The sequence below is a fragment of the Bos indicus genome, chromosome 25, assembly GCF_029378745.1.
Source record: "Bos indicus isolate NIAB-ARS_2022 breed Sahiwal x Tharparkar chromosome 25, NIAB-ARS_B.indTharparkar_mat_pri_1.0, whole genome shotgun sequence".
Taxonomy (NCBI): Eukaryota; Metazoa; Chordata; class Mammalia; order Artiodactyla; family Bovidae; genus Bos; species Bos indicus.
Window position 1 is genome coordinate 29,265,478 of NC_091784.1, and position 23,922 is coordinate 29,289,399.

Sequence of the window (23,922 nt, forward strand, 5' to 3'; positions counted from 1 at the left end):
GTCGGGGAGATGGGAACGGAGACTGAGAGGAGCAGGCAGCTGCCTCTGGGTGTGGGAGGTCATAGGTCCGTCTTCTTCCTTCTGTAGTGTTGGGTTTGTGTATACCGTATAATGCTACCTGTGTTCCTTCATTTTCCTGTCTGTGAGCACTTTGATCCACAGAGCCTCGGTACCCTCACCTAGCATTAAAGTCAAGAACTAGAACCTGGGTGTCGTGCCTTTCTTATTTAGAGATGTATTCTCATCCCTCCTTCACCTTCCAGGCTGCCAGCAAATGTGTTGTTTTCTGCTTAAAACGTGGTATGTTTGGTGTTGCCATGCTAAATCAAGCAGACCCTTCCCTGAGACATGCAGCTGAACTTCCACCCAGACTTGAAGTTAAAGGGGGATGGGCACCCCTGGAGGTCCCTCTGCAGTTACCCTCACCTGGTCTCTGTCCCGGTAGGCATACCCACCTGTGCCCCTGGATTTCTGGGGTTTTTATTGCAGTACTGACCATTTGTTCACGACCCTCAACTTCCTCCCTTGACCATTCTATCTTTTTAGGAAGCGGGTTCACCTGATCCTTCACTGAGGACCCAGAATGCCCATTGCTGAAAGCCCTGTACCTCTTTTCTCCTGTCCTGGGCCTGCACCCCCAAGACACACTCCAGTGCCTCGGTGGGGGTCACAAGGAGGCACCAGCATGAGTAGCCTCTGGCCCTAGTCCCTACATCTTCATGATGCTGGAGTTGGTTGAGGCCGGCGATCCTTCCAGGTATGAGAGTTGCACTATAATAAACAGATTCAAGGTCCAGAGGCACCTTGTGAAAGAACCCCTACAGGGAGTGTCTGCAGCAGTCTGGAGCGGTTAAGGTGAAACTGGCAACTTGGTTCGCACAATGAGGGCGGGTCCGGTTTTTCAAACACTTTGGCTTCAGAAGAGGCTCTGTTACATGTACAAGACCCCAAGAGGCCAGCAGAGGAATCCGGCTCTGGTTGCAGCTGAGAGAAGCCACTGCAAACTGCAGGCAGGTACCCACGTGCAGCAGTGCTTAGTTGCTTTGCTCAGTTGTAGCCCGCCAGGCTCCTCTGTGCATGGGACTCTCCAGGCAAGAATACTGGAGTGGGTTGCCATGACCTTCTCCAGGGGATTTTCCTGACCCAGGGATTGAACTCATGTCTCTCTTGCATTGGCAGGTGGGTTCTTTACCACTGAGCCACTTGTGCAGCAGAGGCCAGCCAAAACCCAGAGCTTGCCAGAATGGACACGAAAAGGGACAATATTCTCTTACAATGGCTGATGGGCATGCCAGGGGAGGAAGCTGAACTCCTGCTCACCTCTTTGCCATCCATGTGCTTTCACGTCCCACCCATTCAAAATGGAAAATAACAAAGACTTCTTGGACCTTACATCTGACATATCAATCTATAAGGTCTCCGTCCCTGAATTGAATTTGGAGTCATTTGTATCAGTCAGGAGAAAAAAAAAGTACACAGTAATTTGAATAATTTATATCTTGAATATAAATAGTTACTAATTATGATTGGAGGAATGAAGGATTGGCTAATAAAGAGTAGGGATAACTATAAAGAATATAGGAATAGCCAAGAAGCAGCCACTAAGACTGAGATAGAGGGTCTAAGGATGAATACCCCCTCCCCCAAGAGCTGATATCCAGACCTTTTTGGACAAGGCATGGCCAGGTTCATTGAATGACAGAGAAGTCATGGGGGTGCCGTGCTGGTGAAGCTTGCTGGAAATCTACCCTCTGAGGTGCTGGAAAAATCTGTTCCTTAGGAGGTGTCTTGCCAGAGGCTCTCTACTACAAAACCACCCCTGGAGGTGCTGGGGAAAGCTCTTGGTGACTGCAGACCACCTTGTATGGCAGGAGCTGGGTGCTGGAGAAGCTATATGAGCTGTGAGCAAGCACACCAGAACCAGAAAGGAAACATCTCCCCGCCTGCAGTGTCTCGCTTATACGTGGAATCTAAAGTATGGTACAAATGAACCTATTTACAGGACAGAAGCAGACTCACAGACACAGATCAGACTTGTGATTGCTGGGGGTAGGAGTCGGGGAGGGAGAGAGGTGGACTGGGAATTTAGGCTTTGTAGATGCAAACGACTAAATTTAGAATGGATAAACAACAAGGTCCTACTGTGTAGCACAGGGAACTATATAATTATTGTAGAAAATAATGGCTCAGTGTTAAGTCAAAATTCTTGTCTTAGGCACACATTATTAAAATTTGAAATGGAACAGTTTGAACACCTAACTAAATCATTATAGGGATTTCCCTGGTGGTCGAGTGGTTAAGACTCCACACTCCAAGTAGAGGGGGCCCAGGTTCGAGCCCTGCTCAGGGAACTATTTATTACTAGATCCCACAGGCCACAATTGAGAGTTTGCATGCTGCAATTAAAGAACCCACGTGCCGTGATGAAGACAGAAGGTCTTGCACGTCACAGCTAAGACCCGGTGCAGCCAAATAAATACATTTTTAAAATAAATAATTATACCCATGGGTTATAACCCATTGAATAAAATAAGAATCCATGAATTCATATTGACACAAATGAATAAGTAATGGCATAAAAGAGATAGAAAGGAAAGTTCTTAATTAGCATAAAATGTCAGCTAATATAGAAAGAATGATGGCATTAGAAAACCCCCATTAAAAAAACTCCATTTTGTAAACATCATAATTAGAACTGAATCATCATCAATCATCAGTGGACTCTAAAATAAGTTTTTAAGAAAAACAGGATCTTTACATAGTCTCAAAGTATTTTCCTATAAATTACTAAATAATTATAAAGTAAAAATAGTGACTTCACAGTGGAAACACCTGAAGGACTCCACTTTCATCATTAATCAATGTCGTTAGCCGAAATGGGACAGACATCATGTACATCACCTATCTTAGTGTCTGCGGAAGAACACAACATATGTGATTCTTCTGCACTCCCCCCCAAAAAAAATGAACAGCATGAATCTAATCATGAGAAAAAAAAATCAGAGAAACCCAAAGTGAAGGACATGTTTTAGAATGACCATCGTATACTTTTGGGCTTCCCTTATGGCTCAGCTGGTAAAATAATCCTCCTGCAATGCGGGAGACCTGGGTTCGATCCCTGGGTTGGGAAGATCCCCTGGAGAAGGGAAAGGCTACCCATTCTAGTATTCTGGCCTGGAGAATTCCATGGACTGTATAGTCCATGGGGTCACAGAGAGTTGGCTACAACTGAGCGACTTTCACTTCACGTATACTTTACAAAAATGTCAAGATTATGGAAGACAAATTTAAATGGAAGAACCATTCCAGATTAAAGACTACCAAAGAGACATGACAATTAAGTGATCCTGGGTTAGACTTGGGACCAGGGAAACAATAGCTATAAGAGACATTTTTGGCACAATTGATGAAAATTGAATAAGGATTATAGATTAAATTAGAGGATTTTATCAATGTTAATTTTCTTGATTTTGATAATTTTGCTTTGGTTTTTCTCAGAGATTATTCTTAGGAAACACACACTGAAATATGTAGGTGTTTGCAACTTAGTCTTAAGTTCTTCAGGAAAAAAGGGAGAGAAAGAGAGCACAAATGATAAAGAAAATTGGACAAATCTACAAATTCTAGAAACAAAAAACTCCATGTAAGATTAATTCAAAGAGACCCACAGAAAACATTATAATCAAAGTGTAGCAAGCCAAAGAAGAATCTTGAAAGCATGGAGAGAAGGGGATTGGTCACTAGTAGACCTGCTGTATAAGAAATGCTAGAAGGACTTCTTCAAACCGAAGAAAAAAGGACACTAGAAGTCATATGAGGAAGTAAACAATACCAATAAAGATGAAAACCTAGGTAAATGTAAAGGTCAATGTCATCGTACTAAACGTTTATAATTCCTCTCTTTTCCTTTATGGGCTTCCCTGGTGGCTCAGTGGCAAAGAATCCACCTGCCAATGGAGGAGATTCGGAGAAGATCCCCTGGAGAAGGAAATGGCAACCCACTCCAGTATTCTTGCCTGGGAAATTCCAGGGACAGAGGAGCCTGGTGGGCTGCAGGCCATAGGTTTCCAAAAGAGACAGACATGATTTAGTGACTAAACAACAACTTCCCTATTTGATTTTAAAGTCATGTGCATAAAACACTAATTATAAACCTGTGCTGATAGGCAAACAATTTATAGAGATGAAATCTGACAATAACAGGATAAAATGAGGAGGACATAGTTGTTTTGGAAGCACAGTACATACTATTTTCAATAAAGTTGGTATTATTCAAACTAAGTTGTTACAAGTTCAAAATGTTAATTGTAATCACAAAAGTAACCATGAAGAAAATAACTAAAAATTTACAGAAAATGAAAATAGTAGACTACAGAAAAACATTTAAATACCCAAAAAATGCAGTAATGAAAGATTGAGGGGAAAAAACATAATAGATTTAGAAAACAAGTAGCAAAATGGCAGATGTAAGTCATTATTTAGCAGCAATTACTTCAAATTTAAGTAGATTAAACTTTCCACTTTAAAGCCAAAGATTGGCAGAATGTATTTCCTAAAAAGTTCCATCTATCTGCTGTCTGTAAGAAACTTACCTTAAAGACACAAAGAGATTGGAAGTAAAAGGATGGAAAAATATATTCCATGAAAACAGTAACCAAAGGAGAATTGAGGTGGTTATATTATTAAACAGAATAGATTTTACATTTAAAAAGGTTATGAGATAAGTACATTAGAAACTCCCCACAGCTACAGAAAAGCCCACACAGCAAGGAAGACCCAGCACAGCCAAAAATAAATAAAATTATATATAAAAAAAAAAAGATCTCAAATACACCTTAAGTTAAATTTGCTCAGTCATGTCCAGCTCTTTGCAACTCCATGGACTGTAGCTGCCAGGCTCCCCTTCCATGGAATTCTCGAGGCCAGAATACTGGAGTGGGCAGCTGTTCTCTTCTCCAGGGGGTCTTCCCTACCCAGGTATCGAACCTAGGTCTCCCACATTGCAGGCAGATTCTTTACCATCTGAGCCACCAGGGAAGCCCCCAAACACCTTAAAGGAACTAGAAAAATGAAGAGCAAATTGAGCCAAAGCTAGCAGAAGACAGAATGTAAGATTAGAGTAGCAATAAATGGAATGGAGACTAGGATAACAAGAGAATATAGAAAATCAACAAAACCAAATTTTTTTTCTTTAAGATCAGAATTAACAAGTCTTGAGCTAGATTGGTTACAAAAAAGAGAAAACTCAATTTGCTAAAATCAGAAAGAACAGGGGTCATTACTATTTACATAAATGAAAAAATTTATGAGAATTCTGTGAATATTTGTGCACCAACAAATTCAATAATTAAATGAACTAATTTCTAGAAACATAAATCCTACCAACTCTGAATCACAAAGAAATAGAAAATCTGAAAATATTTGTAACTAGTAAGGAGATTGAATCCATAGTCAAAACCCTCCCAACAAATAGAAGCCCTAGACTTTATGGCTTTGCTAGTGAATTCTACCAAAAGTTTAAAGAAGAACTAATATCAGTCCTTCTTAAAGTCTTCAAAAAAAAAAAAAAATTGAAAGTGGAGAGAATGCTTTCTAACTTATTCAGTGAAGCCAGCATTGCCCTAATACTGAGTCAGATAAAGACAATACAAGGAAACTATACAGACCAATATTCCTTAAGAACACTAATATAATAATTCTCAACAAAATACTAGCGAATTCAGCAGCATATAAAAAAAGTTACATACTGTGATCAAGTAAACTATATTCGTGGAATATACAAGGATGGTTCAACATATAAAAACTCATCAAATGGTATTCACTATATTGAATCACCGACTCGATGGCATCACTGACTCGATGGACATGAGTTTGAGCAAGCTCCGGGAGTTGGTGATGGACAGGGAAGCCTGGCGTGCTGCAGTCCAAGGGGTCACAGAGTCAGACACAACTGAGTGACTAAACTGAACTGATACTGAAAAAACTACCCAGGCTTCTCATTTGATGCAGAAAAAGCTTGTGACACAATTCAATACCCTTTCATAATAAAAACACTCAAAAAACTAGGAATATAAATATAAGAAAGCCACATATAAAAACCACATAGCTAACACTGTACATAATGATGAAAGGTTAAAAGCTTATCTGCTAAAATAAGAAACTAGATTAAGGATGCCTGTTTTTGCCAGTTCTATTCAATAGTATTGGAAGTTCTAGTTAGAGCAACTGGGTGACAGAAAGAAAAGGCACCCAAACTGGAAAGGAAGGAGTCTTTGAAGATGATGTGATCTTATAGTAGAAAACCCTAAGGACTCCACACACGCACACACACACACACACACACACAAATCTGTTAGAACCAATAGATGAATCAAGCAAAAATAGTAGTACAGAATCAATACACTGAAATCAATTGCATTTCTAATACTGAACAAAGGGGAAAGTAGGGAAAGAATTCCATTTAAAATAACATCAAAAAGAATAAAATACTTAGGAATTAATTTAATCAAGGAGGCGAAAGACTGAAAATGGCAAAACCATTGATGAAAGAATGAAGGCATAAATAAATTGAAAGACATATCATGTAAATTGGTTTGTTGTTGAATCTTAGGAGTACTCTATATATTCTGGATAACAATCCCTTATCACAGGTAGGGATTTGCAAAACCTTTTTCCTATTCTGTGAGTTGACTTTATAGTCTATTATATTGACTGTTACCTTGGATGCACAAAAGTTTTAAACTTTGTGCTAATATGTCTATTTTTTCTTTTATTACCTGTGCCTTTGGTGTATATCTGAGAAATTATCGCCAAATCCAGTGTAATGAAGCTTTTATCCCCTGTGTTTCCTTCTAAATTTTCTTACATTTAGGTCTTTGATCCATTTTGAGTTAATTCTTTGTATACAGTGTTAGGTAGGGGTCCAACTTCATATTATGTCTATTTTACAATAAAAATTACATTAAAAATTAATATACTTTGATGATAAGAAACACCCAGTAAACTAGGAATAACAAGAAACATCTCAGCATGATAAAGGCCATGTATGAAAAACCCACATCAGACCATGGTGAAAGACTGAGTTTTTCCACTGAGGCTGGAAACAAGGCAAGGATGCGTACTTTAACCACTTCTATTAGTATGTTTTCATTTCTCTTAGGTAGATTCATCTTATCTAACCTTTCTGCAGAATTTGACTGATCAGTCCCTTGGCTTTCTCTCTCCTCTTAGCCTCCACGTTACTCCTCTTTTCTAGTTTTCTTCTTGTTGCTTTTTTTTTTTTTCTTCTTTGCTGGCTCTTTTCCTTTTGACCCACTCCAGGATTTACTCTTACCCTCTTTTCAGTTTTCCCAGTGGGACTGATTTTTATAAGTTAGTATGCAAAAACAGGGCTTCCCTAGTAGCTCAGACAGTAAAGCATCTGCCTGCAATGCAAGAGACCCAGTTTCAATCCCTGGGTCGGGAAGATCCCCTGGAGAAGGAAATGGCAACCCACTCCAGTATCCTTGCCTGTAAAATCCCATGGACAGAAGAGCCTGGTGGGCTGTACAGTCCATGGGGTCACAAAGAGTGGGACACAACTGAGCGACTAACACATACACACAGGCAAAAACAAAGCATACATTGAAATAAAGAATAAAGCAATGAATATCCATGTACCTGTCATCCAACTCAAGAGCTAAAACATTGCTTCCTCAGTTAACTATACCTTTGTTGCCTTTTCCAATAGTCTCCACCACCACCATCCCTTCTCCCAGGGGGGAATGTGGTAGTTTTGTGCTGCTGCTGCTGAGTCACTTCATTCGTGTCCAGCTCTGTGCGACCCCATAGACTGCAGCCCACCAGGCTCCCCCGTCCCTGGGATTCTCCAGGCAAGAACACTGGAGTGGGTTGCCATTTCCTTCTCCAATGCATGAAAGTGAAAAGTGAAAGTGAAGTCGCTCAGTCGTGTCCGACTCTAGCGACCCCATGGACTGCAGCCTACCAGGCTCCTCCGTCCATGGGATCTTCGGGCGAGAGTACTGGAGTGGGTTGCCATTGCCTGTTCTGAGTTTTGTGCTAGTTTGTTCCATTAATGGCCTCAACGATTAAGACCTTCTAGTGTCCTTTTTGCTAGTCCCCTCCCACACTGACTTTGGGGTTTGCCCCTTACATGCTTTGCCCATTACCATTTGATCTCTTCTCCTTCCTCCCTTCAATTCACTCTGCTACAGCTACTCAAGTTGGTGTCAGGAGGGCCTTTGCACTTGCTGTTCCCTGTGCCTAAAACATTCTTGCCCAAATACTTGCATAGTACTGAGTTAGCCAAAAAGTTTGTTCAGGTTTTTCTGTATGATGTTACAACCTAAATGAATTTTTTGGCCAACCCAATGGTATAGCTAGCTCCCTCACCCTTTGCTCTAGTCACCTTCTCAGCCAGGGCTTTCTTGTTCACCCTAAAATTTTCCTCCATAGCAATGGCCACTATCCTACTGTACTATTGTAAATTATTTATTAATGGCCCCTGCACCTCTCCCCTAGAATGTAAGCTTCTCAGCATAGGTACTTTTTAAAATTTTAAATAGTCTGCTTCCTCAGCAGAGCACACTTTAGGTGTGGTAGGGGAGGGAAAAGAATTTTCTCTCTGCTTTTCTGAGTTGTTGGTTGAAATCCTTATAAAATAAAAGTGACAAGAGAAAAACAAATTTATTAACATGTATCCTTAACATGTACACAGGAGTTAACCAGGGAAAAGGCTTAGAATGCCAATCTAAATATTTTCCAGTAAAGACAAAAGAGGAAAGATGTTGGGGGTGGGGCGCGAGGGGAGGGTGGAGACCACTTATGGAGGAGACTAGGGGAAGAAACAGAGAAGGCGATGGCACCCCACTCCAGTACTTTTGCCTGGAAAATCCCATGGACGGAGGAGCCTGGTAGGCTGCAGTCCATGGGGTCTGGAAGAGTCGGACACGACTGAGCGACTTCACTTTCACTTTTCACTTTCATGCATTGGAGAAGGAAATGGCAACCCACTCCAGTGTTCTTGCCTGGAGAATCCCAGGGACGGGGGAGCCTGGTGGGCTGCAGTCTATGGGGTCGCACAGTCAGACACGACTGAAGCGACTTAGCAGCAGCAGCAGGGGAAGAAAAACAGGCTTAAAAGTCTGTTCAACTAATACAATTATGTAAAGTTTAAAAATAAAATTTAAAACAAACAAACAAAAAAAAGTCTGTTCAACAGTTTAAGCCAGTCTCCATTGATGAGTCTCCAGTGATGTATTAGAGTTGTCCTCTGCTAGGTACAGAGAGGGAGACACTTTTATAAATGGCCATTTCCTTCATAAATGTACGTTTCCCTTAAGAAAGGTTAACTTCTAGTTTGTTTTCAGGGCTTCTGTGTCTCTTTCTCAGAATAATCCTTATGCCAAAGAAGCATATTTTGGGGTGGCATATTCTACTACCCTTCAGCATTTAGGAGTAATCTGAGGAAGAACCAATCTCCGTTTTCTAAATAATGAGCAAAGACTGAGAAATTAGGCAACCTGTTCGAGATCACTGAGGCAGCATTTAGCAAACCTGGGATTCTAATCCAGATCTCCCTCCCAGACACCTTACTGCATTTTCTCTTTTTTCTTTCCCTCTTTTTTTTTCCCAGTCGTGGCTGCACTTTGTGCCATAGATGGCATCCAGAATACAAGGCAGCTGCTGTCTCCAACATTCCTGAAATGGGAATCACGGAGAACTGGATTCCATTTATGACTCGACCACTGATAGCGAGACACTGGCTAACTTTTTAACTCCTGGAGCTCAGTTACGCTCGGCTGTAAAACTGGTTTCTATATCAACCACTCTCGTTAAGGTCTTTTAACTCAAGAACTTTAAAAATCCTAAGATCCGGGTGAAGCTGTGGGATTCATGAGTTTCTCAGGCAGCCTCATTTCCTGCGGTCTGGAACCATCTACCGGCCCAAACACTGCTCTCCGAGAGCCTTGGCAGCCGCCGCCTCCCATTCCAAGCAAGAATGGGAGGAGCCATGTCAGACGGGCAGCGTCGTCCTCCGCCTACTCCTAGAAAAAGACAAGGAAACATCGGCTTCTCCGCCGGCTCCCGAACGCTCCAGATCAGCGCCCCGGGATCAGGGTCGAAGCCGTCTCCATCTCCGCGCCTTTAGGCTTTGCGGCTGCAGGTATTCACGCCATCTCCACCCAGGGCGGATTCCTACGGAAACCCGCATCCTCTCGGTTAGCGCCAACGCCCTGGAAGTGACGTGCGGGCGTGCATGCGTGGCGTGCGTTCGCGGCGCCGGGGGCGGGGCTACGAGAGGGAGGGCCGGCGTGAGGGCGGGTTGTGGACAAGTACCGGCCACCTCCTCTAGCGACGCGCGGAGAGCGGCTGACCTGACGTCGGTGGAGCCGGAGGCGAGGTACGGGGCAGACTGGTTGGGGGCGAGGGCGGCGCGGTTCTTGGCTCGGGGCGGGGTGGCGGCGGCGCCGTCCCGGCGTGGGGGTGCTGGGTCATTGGTCTGGGCTGTCCACCCGGCTGGGGCCATCTAGCTCCGGTGTCTCCTGCCGCCCTCCGTCTCAGCCGCGGGGCCGGCGGCGGGGCCCTGGCCGGTCCCAGGTAGTCGTCGGCCCCCTTCATCCTCTGCCGTGCTCGAACTGCCCGTTTTGGGCGCTCGTCGCCAAGTTCTTTGCAGCCCGGCCCAACTCCGACGGGCAGACGCGCGTCTGGTTTCCTGGCCGCGTTCTGCCACAGTCCACTCCTCGCGGGATGGCTGCCCTCCGGCCGGCTCCCTCCTCACTGTCCAGTCGCCGGAGTGCCGAGGGACACCTGTGGTGGTGGCCGGCTGGGTCGTGCCCTGGGCCCCTGGGGGATCCCGTCGCAGCCCGGCCTGTCAGGGGCGCCAAGTACTTCAGGGAGCCTCGTCGGTATTGGAAAGGTCCCGGAGGGAAAGGTCCCAGAGCTGGGAGAATGCTTCTAGCGCGGGGACTGAAGACTGGTCCTAACTTTGGCCCGGTGGTTGAGGGCGAAGTTGTGGGCCTGGGTCTTTAGCAGGAGAAGTCCCTGCTTCCGAACTGTCTGGGAGGAGATGCCCATCACGGAAGTTTAGTTGGCAGGGGGGAAGAGAGTAGGTCAGAGCCTGCTGGTGATGTCTCAGCGCCAGTGACCAAGCCCTGTGGTTGAGAAATGTGTCAGTGGGCGCTGGGCCTCGCCTTGCCGTGAGATTGATTAGGTGTCAGGAACATTTGTCAGGATGAGTTTACAGCATCACCTGGGAAGTAATTTTTTGGATCTGGAGAGTTTTGTGTTTTGTGTGTAAAAATAGTTGTACTTTTTTTTTTTCTGTAAATCTAAAACGGCAAAGCAAACCCCCAAAAGTCTTATTAAAGTTACTAATTAAAATAGTTGTACCGAGAAAGCTTTCCAGAGATCCCCAAAGATTTTGATTTAATCCATTTAATGATAAATAACGATAATTTTAAGAGTTACTGGTTCTTAGGTGGAAGATTAAGAAGTATTCAGGATTTGAACATGTATGGACCTCCCAAGCAATCATTTTCTTCTCTCTAGAAGTTAGCTACTTCAGGAGAGGGGGACAGCGGAGATACAGTGTGGTGAGCAGAGTGAGCTAAGAGTAGGGACGGGGTGGGGTGGGGACCATACCCCAGGTGCCCCGAGGGACTGCAGGGTGTGGGGGGAGGTACCTGGGAATATTTTTGGAAATGTCCTGAAGAATGAGTACTATTCAGACTGACAAGGTGGAGTGAGAATTTTAGGGGTCGTGGGAATGTGGGGGTGGGGCAGCTAAAGGAGGAGAGGAGAGTAACTCCCCAGGAGGTGGTTTTTAAAAGGGAAAAAAATGCAGAGAGAGGGGCAGAGATGCAGGAGTTTCTTGGGCCTTTTCTCTGACGGTGACAGAACCAGGGAAGGATTTTGAGGTGGGTTATTTTATTTGCCTGGTTAACATGGAATTTTTATGTCAGTCTTAACAGGCTGATCAGGATCGTGCTTGATTCTGGGCTAGCTTGTGTTTTGAGTGTTTGAATGGAATTGTCTGTTCATTTACTAATTGTTTGAGTGTGTCTGACCTTGCTTATTTGTACACTTCTATAAACAGGAATTCTGCTTTTATCTCTTTGCATCTCAATCCAAGTCAGGCATGCACTGAGTGTTCCTGGAGGACTTGAGACATCATGGATTTCTGATGTTGATTTTCAGTGAAAAAAAATTAATCAGTATTTATTTAGATAGCTACAAATAGAAGGACTAAGATCTTGTTTTTATTTACTTTTGGCAGTCTTTGGCTAGAAACAGAATTTCTGTCTTTGACAATGCAAGTTTCACTTTTGGCACATGTGTTTATATTGGTTGCAAAGTAGGCATCTCCAGCAGAGATGACCCATGCCTAAAATATTGGAGATGTCTGTGTAACATACTTGTCTGTTCTGTGACTTAGAATAGAAATGCTATTAAGTGGCTTCTTAACCCAGCGCTGACCCTAAAAAAAAGTTTCACAACAGAGGCCAGGCATTTTGAAAGTCATGTTAAATGTTCATTTTTGTCCTAAAGAATTGTGGAAACATTATGTATATTGTTTGTTTGACTGAAATGCCTTGAAATAATCTAAACTGTTGTTGAGTAAACACTTAGGAAAAACAATAATAGTTGACTCATCTTTTTCCCACATACTATTATGTAGCTCTTATTTTATCTGTTTGTTATTTGGATAAAGCTCCTAACATGCCTTAAGAAAATGCTGTACTTTATGGTGCTGCTTTCAAGTTACCCCATGAGATTTCTGTTGTTGCTGAAGTTACTATCGGTGGGATAGGAAGCGTAATTTTTATTATGTAGTAAAATATTTTTTTTACATCTCTGGTAGCATAGCTTACTTGTTTATGGTCACTAGGTGGGTGAAGGACTATAATTATAATCAATTAATTAGATAAATTTATAGTTAGAAGTTATGATCAGAATGTTAAGTATGAGTGCATGATAGAGTAAAATTTTACCCACTAAGAGAGTCTTAAGCTTTTTGTTTTCTTCAAATGACAGCAATGAGATTTCTGAAATCCCTGAAGCATGAATGCAGCAAGAGCATTTATGGCTCTAAATTCCATGCTGTTTCACAGTACAGAACGGTTGGCAGCATCCCCTGTGCTAGGCAGAGGGCAACCCGAAGGAGCTGGATAGAAATTTTATAAATCATTTTTGAAGCTAGTTGGTTCAGTTCTCATTCGGAGTAAATATGCAAATACACCTGCATTTGTGGTGATTTCATCTGTATTTTAAAAATGACTTTTGGGGGATTTTTACAGGGGATATATTTGCAAATTTCTGTGTGCACCCCAGTTAAAAATACATAATGAAAGTGTCCTATTTTGATAGTTCCTCTGTTGTTAGACTTTCCTAATTTTAAATATAACGTTGGTTACAACACTTGGTTTTGTTCTTTGGGAGCTCAAGAAAGATAATGCCTCTAGACACTGAGCTCATACATGTTTATTAGTGGAAGAAAATATCTTCTTGTGCTCTACTGTTGTTTTTTTTTTTTAAGTGGGGCATATCATTTGCTTGTATCACACCTTGTTCCCAAAAGGATTCATAACGATTTGCAAAGATATGTACAACTAACTGTTGGAAACAGAAAAAGGTGATGAATTCAGGACTGGGGGAGGAAAATGAAGGTGGAAACAGAATTGAGATCTGTACACAAAGTACTTGGACTGAAGTCTTAAGTATTTGTTAGAGGGCCCCAAATTTGACTGCTTTTTAGTAGCCAGTTCAGAAAGAAATGTAATCAGTTGCATGGTTCACTGACCATAAGATAAGACCCAACTTCTGCTTTGGATTCCCAAAGACTCCTTGTTCTGAGAAACCCCTTAACTGCATCCTTAAGTAGCATGCATTTCAGAGGCCTGTGTTGTGTTTTACTTTGTTTTTTAGTAAAATTCCTCACTGCTTCATTGTGTAGGTTAATGACAAGATCAAAACAAAATTCAATAAAAACAGTTCTGGTCCTGGCAAAAAAAAATGTGGACTAAGCACTCAGCTCCTGAGACTGATTTAATTTAAGGATCTGTTTTACATTATCTAGGTGTGTAGATGGGGATGACACAGTTTTCAGGTTACCTTTCGTAAGTATTTTGTTTCTCCGTGGAGCTTTTTTATTAATTTATCAGCAGTGAGGTTTGGGTTTGTGCTTCCTGACAAGTTCTTTGAGTACATATATTTTTTGTGTTGTTGGTTAGTCACAGAGCCATATTTTTATCAGGCATGCTTTATCATGGAGGGTATGAAAATGGAGGAGACTGCCAAGGATAAATATTTAAATAAAAGTTACCTTGCCTCCACACATAGATAAGCTGAGGAAATACCAATGAGTACCAAGACTTATTGCTGGAAGTAGGTTTCGGGTGTTAGCTTCAACACAGAGAGCATTGGCTTGTGAAGTCCAGGCATGTAATTTATATTTAAGAAGGGAATCAATCCACTCGGCTCATCCTAGGTGTAGTGTCCAGTAAATTAATATATCTGCCTTTTCCTCAAGCTAAAAAGTTGACCTTTTAAGTAATTAGTTCAAACTTATCAAGTGCTAGCATGAGCCAGGCATGTGCTGATAATGCTGTCCTTCTCCTTTATTTCCTTTCTTAAAAGAAAAATATAAAGAAATGTGATTCAGAGCAGTAACTTGTTCCAGGTCATACAAGAAGTGATGGAGATTTGAACTTAGGTAAAATTTAACTTCGGTAATCTGACAGACTTAGTGGTCCACACCTGTGACTTTCTACTATAGTACTTGAGGTGGGCTAGTCTGGGCCCACACATGGGGCTACACGATACTCTCAGTAGAGGTCAACACACTGGCAAGTATTATAACCCATCCCTGCAAAAGGGCCTTGAACCATTCTGAACCTTCATCCAGAAAATGAGCTGAGAGCTGCAAGTTCAGGGCATTTGGCCATAGTCTGTACATCTGGGAAAAAATACACCTTCTAGGCATCTGTCAGGATTAGAGAAATGGGGATATTATTTTATGCATTTGTGTACATCTGAAATGCATATACTTTTTTTTGTTGTTATAAATTTGTGTCTTGAGAGCAGGAAAACCACGATTATATAGTTGTAAAGATAGTGTGCCGTTCTGAAAAGAGAGGTCTATATTTATATTTTAGAGACACATTTAGGTTATACTTTTATAGTGATACTGTGAGGTGTTATTATTGTTATGATATTGTTATGTGTTATTAATCTCATTTTGTGTTTTATTAGGGATTGTATTGCATTTTAGATTTGTACAGATAAGTAAACCATTATTTATTGTGAGTTTTCATATGAGACTATTCCAGTTTAATTTCACATCATTTTATTTTGAAGTATTGTAATATAGTTCCTCCAGGATATTGTAAATTGTGACCTAGCCTACGGAACTAAAGAGTAGAGAACATCCTTATTCATCCTTGATAGTAAACAATGGGTGGAACTGTCCTTGTCTAAATATAGTTATGTAACAGGGTGTTTCCTTAATTGCATTTCCATAGTACTTTTGTCATTGTAGTTAAATAGGTTCCTGAAAAATTAGTTGGGTTAGTGACCTAAGTTTTGAATAGGATATTATAAGAAGAATACAAAATAAAATTGTGAAAACAACAAAAAAAGTAGGCTGATGAAACAGTGTCCAAAATCCATTCTAATTAATGTCTTAGGAAGTAATATGCTTGGCTTTTACTTAGTGAATTGGATTACATTTTTGTTTATAGAAATTAATTAGCCTTTGTGGTTGGGACAGTAGTGTGATAAGTGTGTAGATTTCATCTGTCTGGAGTTTCAAATGTTGTATAGTTGTGAATGGACACATCTTAAATATCATTTATAAGCAATAATCAGATGGCAAAGTATTTTCATACCATATGCTAGCTGCTGATACCTTTACAGAACATCATGTGATGTTTACAGAACACCTGCTCCAGGACATAGAATGTCTGATGAGAGACAATATTGCAATTCAGTATTTAAGTCCTTTGCATGTCAGCTGTATAAGGGAGACAGCACTTTCTCCCAAAGCCTACTTTCATTTTATTTTTTAAAACTTTTATTTATGGCTGTGCTGGTCTTCATTGCTACAAGTGGGCATTCTGTAGTTGTGGAGAGTCGGGGGCTGGGGCTTCCATTGCTGTGGCTGCTTCTGTTGCAGAGCACGGGCTCGAGGCAGGTGGGCTTCAGTAGTTGTGGTGCATAGGCTTAACTGCCCTGCGCATGTGGGATCTTCCTGGACCAGGACTCAAACCCGTGTCCCTTGTGTTGGCAGGCGGGATTCTTAACTGCTGGACCACCAGAGAAGCCCCTTTATTTTTATCTTTTATTGACATATAGTTGATTTACAGTGTTGTGTTAGTTTCAAGTGTACAGCAAAGTGAATCAGTTTTCAATTTCTTTTCCCATATAGGCCATTACAGAGTACTGAATAGAGCTCCCTGGGCTATACAGTAGGTCCTTATTAGTTATCTGTTTATAATATGTGTGTATGTAGGTCCCAGTCTCCCAGTTTATCCCTTTCCTCTTCTCCCCTCTGGTAACAGTAGGTTTGTTTTCTGCATCTGTGACTATTTCTGTTTTGTAAATAAGTTCATTTCAGGAGCCTACTTTTATTCTTATGTGTGCTTGAGGACAGATTGCAGGCAGATTTTGTTGTTGATGTTACCCGTGAGAGGTTGTAGGCTATTTCCCTAAAGAAGAATTTTTACCTTTTCAGTACATTGCCTTTTCAGTGTGTGTGTGTGTGTGTGTGTGTGTGTGTGTGTTTATGTTGTCTTCAACTATCTACCTGTTATTTCATGATTTTAAAGTGATTTTAATATTTTGTGTAAGCATTTCAGAACTCACCATAAGGTACATCAGATCAGATCAGTCGCTCAGTCGTGTCCGACTCTTTGCGACCCCATGAATCGCAGCACGCCAGGCCTCCCTGTCCATCACCGACTCCTGGAGTTCACTCAGACTCACGTCCATCGAGTCAGTGATGCCATCCAGCCATCTCATCCTCTGTCGTCCCCTTCTCCTCTTGCCCCCAATCCCTCCCAGCATCAGAGTCTTTTCCAATGAGTCAGCTCTTCGGATCAGGTGGCCAAAGTACAGGAGTTTCAGCTTTAGCATCATTCCTTCCAAGGAAATCCCAGGCTGATCTCCTTCAGAATGGACTGGTTGGATCTCCTTGCAGTCCAAGGGACTCTCAAGAGTCTTCTCCAACACCACAGTTCAAAAGCATCAATTCTTCGGCGCTCAGCTTTCTTCACAGTCCAACTCTCACATCCATACATGACCACAGGAAAAACCATAGCCTTGACTAGACGAACCTTTGTTGGCAAAGTAATGTCTCTGCTTTTGAATATGCTATCTAGGTTGGTCATAACATAAGTGGGTTTTATTGTACTGCAAAGAAGACTGGTATTTAAGCTCCATGTTACTTTGTAGTTCTGTCCTTCTTTGAGCTGTCATAGATTTCCTAAACAAAATTGGTTTCAGCCAGTGTGTTCTTAGCTCCCAGTGATGACTAATTTCTAACCGCTTGGCTCACATTAGAATTTTATTTAAAAAAATAGAGTTTTCTTGGTGGCTTGACACTGTTATCCTGAAATCATTAGTAGTGCTTTTTGCCTTAAAGTCTACTTTGATAGCAGTATAGCTTTCTTTGCTTTCTCTTGATGAATGTTGCCTGCTGTATCTTTTCTATCCTTATATGTTTCAACCTTCTTTATCCTAGAAAAGCATCATGAAGTTAGATTTAGTTTTTTATTTCTTTAGTCTTACAATTTTAGTCTTTAAATTAGAATTTTTAGTCTATTAGTGTAATTGTTACTGTATTTGGAAATTTGCATTCTTTCCTCTTAGTATTACTTCTACCCTGTTTACTCTCTCCTCTCCTTTTAGAACTCTAGTTACATACCTGGTAGACTTTTTCACAGTGTTCCCCAATCTGCTCCTTTTTCTTTTTTTTGGCCACACCGTGTGGCGTGGAAGATCTTTGTTCCCCCACCAGGGTTCAAGCCCGTGTCCCCTGCAGTGTAAGTGTGGAGTCTTAACCACTGGACCACCAGGAAAGTCCTTGATCTGTGCCTAAATCTACCCTTTGAATTCTTAGGTTTAGTTAATATACTTTTCAGATCTAGAATTTCAATTTGATTCTTATAGATTCCAGTTCTCAGTTGAAATTCTTCATCTTTTTATATGTTCTTTCCTCTTTCTTCCCCTGTTTTTTAAAATAGTAAATTTAAGCCATTGTTATTTAAAAGTCTTTCCGTTAACTTCAATGTCTGGATTATCTGAACATCTGTTTCTGTTTTTTCCTTTTGGTTTTTAGTTATAGGAATGCTGAGCATTATGAATAAAATGAAGTTCCAGATGCTTCTGCTCTTTTTCAGAGAGGAAATCCCTCATCCTTTTTGCTAGTCAGGTAGAGTAGGGGCTCATCACCTAATCCTGTTAGGGGCTGAGTTGATGGTTGAGATTGTGTTGCCGGTTTGGTACGGCAGGGATTCTCTTTAGTTTGTCTTTAATGCTGTTTGCCTTTAATGTTAGCAAGTAGCCAGCCATCCAGGGTTTCCATCTGATACTCTCATAAATTCACAGGGATCCCTCCTCCTGGTAGCTTCTCTGCTCTAATCTTTGCTGAGGGCAGTGAGGTTGTTGAAAACTCTACTCTTGATTTTCAGGGGCTTTTGGTTTTGTTTTGAAGCCTTCTTTGTGCAACTGCAGAATTTGGTAAATGTCTTCAGGAGAAGGCCAGCCTTTTGTCAGGCCCGGTTCTTCAACTCTCCTCTTTCACTGGGATCTTGACCTGTGGAGTCTTGCTTTTCATCTCTACCAAAAGCTGTCATGGTTCTTCTGCAGAAGGAAAGTCTTGATTCTCAGCTTTTTGCCCCAGAATCATCAGTACGTCATTTGGATTCTCTACAGTTCTTCCCTTTTTCCAGAATCTAGAGCCTTCTAGTCTTGGTTGCTTCCGCTGCTTTCTGATGCATTTAAACATTGGTTTTCAAAATGTTGCTGACTTTCCTAATGCTCAGCAGCAGTGTTGGTCTGCCACAAGCTACTTGGTCATATTCAGAAAAGAGTTTCCGGCTAGGAATGAAGTTATAAGAAGAAATTAATCTTTATAATTGCGGTGCTTACTTTATAGCCAGGCTCTGTCTATGGAATTCTCCAGGCAAGAATACTGGAGCAGGTAACCATTCCTTTTTCCATTGGATACTCCCTACCCAGAGATCAAACCTGGGTCTCCCACACTGCAGGCAGATCCTTTATTATCTGAGCCATCAGGGAAAGTTACTTTAATTTAGAGCAGTGGTTCTCAAGGAGCTCCTAGCCACATCACCTGGAAACTTGTTAAGAATGCAATTTCTCAGGCCCTCCCTACCCCCAGACCACCTGAATCTATGTTGTAACAAGTCTTCCAAGCATGATACTTATGCATGCTAAAATATGAGAACCACTGCCTTAGAAGTTAGTTGTTTGGCTGTTTAAGTTTCTCCTACCTCCTACAGTTGAACGCTAGAGAGTATATAGGGGTGTTAAAACCAAAATTTAGCCGAGTAAATGAAGATCTAATTGGCTTTAGCAAATGATTCATGAATCAGGCAGTATCTCTTCTGACAAAGAGATACTTTGAGAGGTTACACAATGTGGAAGGCTTCTATAGTAAGCAGCAGGGACAGGAAAGGAAGTCATCATCAGCAAGGAAAAATGAAAGTTCATGGGAGGAAAGTAAAAGCTCAGGTGACCCTAGCTTCTCATTGGTTGAGCTACAGCATTTTCTTTTGGCTGGGCCGGTTGCTGGGAAAGAAGGAAGTCTTTCTCTTGCTGATGTAATAAAGTAGTGCACTTCCTGTTTGGAAGTGCAAGGTACATCTCTTCTGTTGCAGTCAGTAACTGACGTTCTTCCGCAGGGTAATTGATGTCTTCCTGTCTGAGGTAATTGATGATGAGGATGATGAGGGAAGTAGTAGCACGTGAGAGCTCCCTTTACAGGCCTTCCTGATACCCATTTTAGTTAGATTTTCTTTTTTAAAAAAATTTTTCACAAGGGACAAAAGGGAAAGAAAACTCTCTAAGCAGGTACTTTGTGAGTCTTATGAATAAATCATTTAATAAATCTAGAAGATACCTATTGAGTACTCATTCTATTCCTGGTGCTGTGTTGTCTACACACATGGAATGGACAAGTTAGCAAGTAAATGTAATAGAACATGAGTGTTGTAATAGCTGTAGTTATAAAATGCTCTAGGGAGACTTTCCTGGTTGAGAATCTGGCTTGCAGTGCCGGGGACTTGGGTTTGATCCTTGGTCAGGGAACTAAGACCCCACATACTGCCACAGAACAACGGAGCTGGTGCACCGCAACTGAAGCTTCCTTGTGCCGCAGCAAAAGAGCCTGCAGCGAAGATCCCATGTGCCGCAACTAAAACCTGACACAGTCAAACAAATAAGTAAATAAATCTTAAAAAAAAAAAAATGCTGTAGGAGTCAGAGAGATGGAATTATTCTGTCAGTGGGGGAAGGGGAGTCAGACATTTGAAATAGGGTGGGATTTGAAGGCAGATGAACAGAAGGGTATTCTAGACTTGTTCTTGAATAGGATGACTGTGTACCTTATTATCGAAAACACTTTTGAGAACCAAAGGGATGCTTTTATGCCAGGACTGTTAATCATTAACTGGGATGTATGATCAGCCTATTTGTAAAGAGGAAGTGATGCTGTGGATCCACAGGTCTGTGTCAACTAGTGAAAGACTCATTTCTTTCAAGTATTTCTGGAATTTACAACAGTTCTAATTGGTTTACAGGACTGCTGTAACAAATTACCACAAAGTAGGTGCTTAAAACGACAGAAATTAATGGGTTTTTTGGTAGTTCTGGAGGCTAAACGTCTAAAAGCAAGGGCCATGCTCTCTCCGAAGGCTGTAGGGAAGATGGTTGCTGCAGGCCTTGGAGTTTCTTGGCTTGTAGCTATGTTCTTCCAGTCTCTGCCTCTGTGGCCACATGGCCTCTGCGTGTTTCTGTGTCTCCCAGGGCCTTCTGTAAGGATACCAGTCATGGGATTTAGGACCCACTCTAATCCAGTATGACTTCATGTTAATTACATTTGCAAAGACATTGTTTCCAAATCTAGTCACATTCACATTATTGGGGTCCAGCTTGTCTTTTGGGAGGTCACAATTCAACCCATAGCAGATGGGATTGTTTTAGCAGCTTTTGAAAGTTTCTGCAGTTTAATTTATTGTTACACAACAAGGCATTTTTCTCACAAGCTTAGAATATAATACAAATATTTATTTGACTGAGCCCTCTAACAAGTCTGAATAAATACATCTCATTCCAGGCAGTTGTTTTTTGTACTTCTCTTATCTCACAGATACATGTATGTCTAGCCCAGTGATAGCAACTGGCAAAGGATGAAATGGCTGCAGCAAAGCTAAAACGAAGGTATAATTTTGCAAAACCAAAACCCTTTGATCACTGAAGCCACCTTTACATATTGTAGTTTGCTGTTACTTCGTGTTACTGACCAGTTGAGAAATGGCTGCTTCTGTGGAAGAAGAAGGGATAGAGCCTGGTAGAAGTAGACCTGAGCAGCCAGGTTATTTTGTGTGTAATTTTGAGCTACTCACCTCGGGAATGGCACGCTCAGATTGGAGTCATAATTTCACTTCACTGACGAGGGTGTGACATACAATAGAAGATTGTTGCCTGGAGTTCATTCCTTAAGAATGCTGCTCTGCTAGCTCTGCTCATTTTAACAACATAAACTGTACATTATACTCCATGGGGTTGATTATTGTTTGAAAGTATTTGGGTTTTTGGATACTTTGTCTTGTTATATTTAACACTGGAACTCTGCCACTAATTCTCTGTGTGACATTCACATTCATTTTGGAGGCAGTGTATTTCATGCTATGAAAGTCAGTGAAACATGTATACAGTCTTTGATTAAACTTATAGTATCTTCATAACATGTAAAGTCAAGGAGTAAAAGAGGACATAAAAAGAGCACCTGTTAAAAGAAAAAAAGATGTCGGAGAAAATGAACAAAGAACAGGAACAGTTTAATTCTTCAGAGAAAGCATGCTAATGACCAATAAGTATCTATAAAGATGGTTAATTTAAGGACATATGTGTTAAAACAAGAAATGCTTCTCCTTTTTTGCCTCTCAGATCGGCAGTGATTAAAGACTAATAATGTAGCTTTTCTGAGTTTTTGGCAAAGTAGATCATTGTAGGTGGGAATGTAAATAGGTATGACCTTTTTGTAAGACCAGTTTGGGGATATAAATCAAAGTTTACAAGGCATACACCCTTTGACATTCCACATCTGTTCCTAGGAAGCGATTTCCATTTTGTGAATGGTCTGCTCAAATCCTTAGATTTATAAATTTTATTAATATAATTTCTAAATATGATAAAATACTCTCTTATCCTCTTTACTTAAAATAGTCTTCCTGGTCTCTTATTTGCCTTTGTATTTTGGTTCTAAGATGGGACCTTTTAAAAACTAGGTAGATGTTTCACTTTAGTTATTCAAATCTGTTTCCTTTCTGATTTCTCCTGCAGCTTGTAAGCTTAGATAGCCCTCGCGTCTTTAGAAGTTTCATAAATACTTAATTTTAGTTCTTTCTATTTTTTCACTTGTCTTTAAAGAACTTTAACTCTTTATGGTACCTTTAGTTAACTTTGGGGGGTACTAGATTGCTGACCAGTAATTCCAACATTGTTTATTGAACATTCTTCCCTTCTCCTTCCTCTAATTATTATATTAGAGGCACAGAATATATTAAAATTGTATTAGTAATAAATTATTTTATGTATTAGCAATTCATTTGGGGGTCAACTGTAGTGACTTGCTAGTTCTGTTGCTAAGTTCACACTGTTTCAACTAGTTTGCAGAAAATTAAAATTTAGTAAATTAAATTAATTTAGAATATTTTTAAAAATTCTTGCCTATGTATTATTGCTGATAAAACATGGAATTTTTTTTGACTGTGTTATTTGGTATGTAGAATCTTAGTTCCCTGACCAGGATTTGTCACTCGCCCTGTGCAATGGACAGTGGAAACGTGGAGTCCTAACCGCCGGGGAAGTCCCCAGATATGGAATAATTTTGTCAAGTTCAAAAGAGTCTTTTGGAATTTTATTGTTATTTATAGAAAACTTAAAAATTTGGAAACATTTGCTCATTTATAAAATATTTAATTTTCTCATACTGTGTCTTGGTATGTCTTGCCAACTACTTAAGCCTTCTTTATATCTCAGTATTTTTATGCAGATGAATAATTACTTTTTACATATGCATATACACACACACACACACACACACAGCCAGCCATGTGGCATGTAGGATGTTAGTTCCTCAACCAGGGATCAACTCCCCAGCTCCCCCCGCCCCCGCCCCAACACAGTGAAAGCACAGAGTCTTAACCACTGCATCTCCAGGGAAAGTCCCTAGTTTTCTTATTAAAATAGTTCCTAGATGTTTTTACATTTTGATACTATTAGGAATGAGATCTCTTTTTATATTTCCTAATTTATAGTTAGGTTATTATAAGAGTTTCATAGATTTCATGTACACATATGTAGCTTTTTCATATAAATAAAAATTCATTTATGAAATTTAGTAATTTTAAAATTAATTCCTCAATGTTCATAGTGTTTTAATTTCTTCTTTCAGGGCTTCTAGCTATATAGTCACATTTTCTAGACAGTAAGTGCTATGAGAAATGAAACATTATTTTTACTTACATTTGTATCCTAGGTGCCTGTTATATCGTATAAATCAGTATATAAATATTTGTTGAATAAATAAATGAGGTCATGATGAGTAGAGAAAGCACTATGAGAACAATGTGGCTGTCTTGGAGTAATGGTTTCTTTATTTTCTATGGGTGTATATAT

The 23,922-nt window shown here is 40.7% G+C and overlaps 1 protein-coding gene across 8 annotated transcripts in view; it reads left to right on the plus strand.

The window, feature by feature from the left end:
• RABGEF1 (RAB guanine nucleotide exchange factor 1) overlaps positions 1-23,922 on the plus strand; it is a 69,450-nt gene that overhangs the window by 10,403 nt on the left and 35,125 nt on the right. Inside the window, exons 5-6 of one of the 8 annotated variants that reach the window (XR_011564086.1) lie at positions 264-441; positions 547-9,207. The exons of 3 other annotated variants lie outside the window; for them this stretch is intronic. Coding sequence is in view for 1 of the 5 variants with exons in the window: in XM_070779990.1 (XP_070636091.1) it covers positions 547-574 (28 nt within the window). In the remaining 4 variants the exon portion in view is untranslated. Of the gene's footprint in view, positions 1-263; positions 442-546; positions 9,208-9,493; positions 10,166-10,279; positions 10,403-23,922 lie in introns of those variants that run through there. 4 more of the 8 variants (XM_070779990.1, XM_070779986.1, XM_070779984.1 and 1 more) reach the window with 4 other exon arrangements.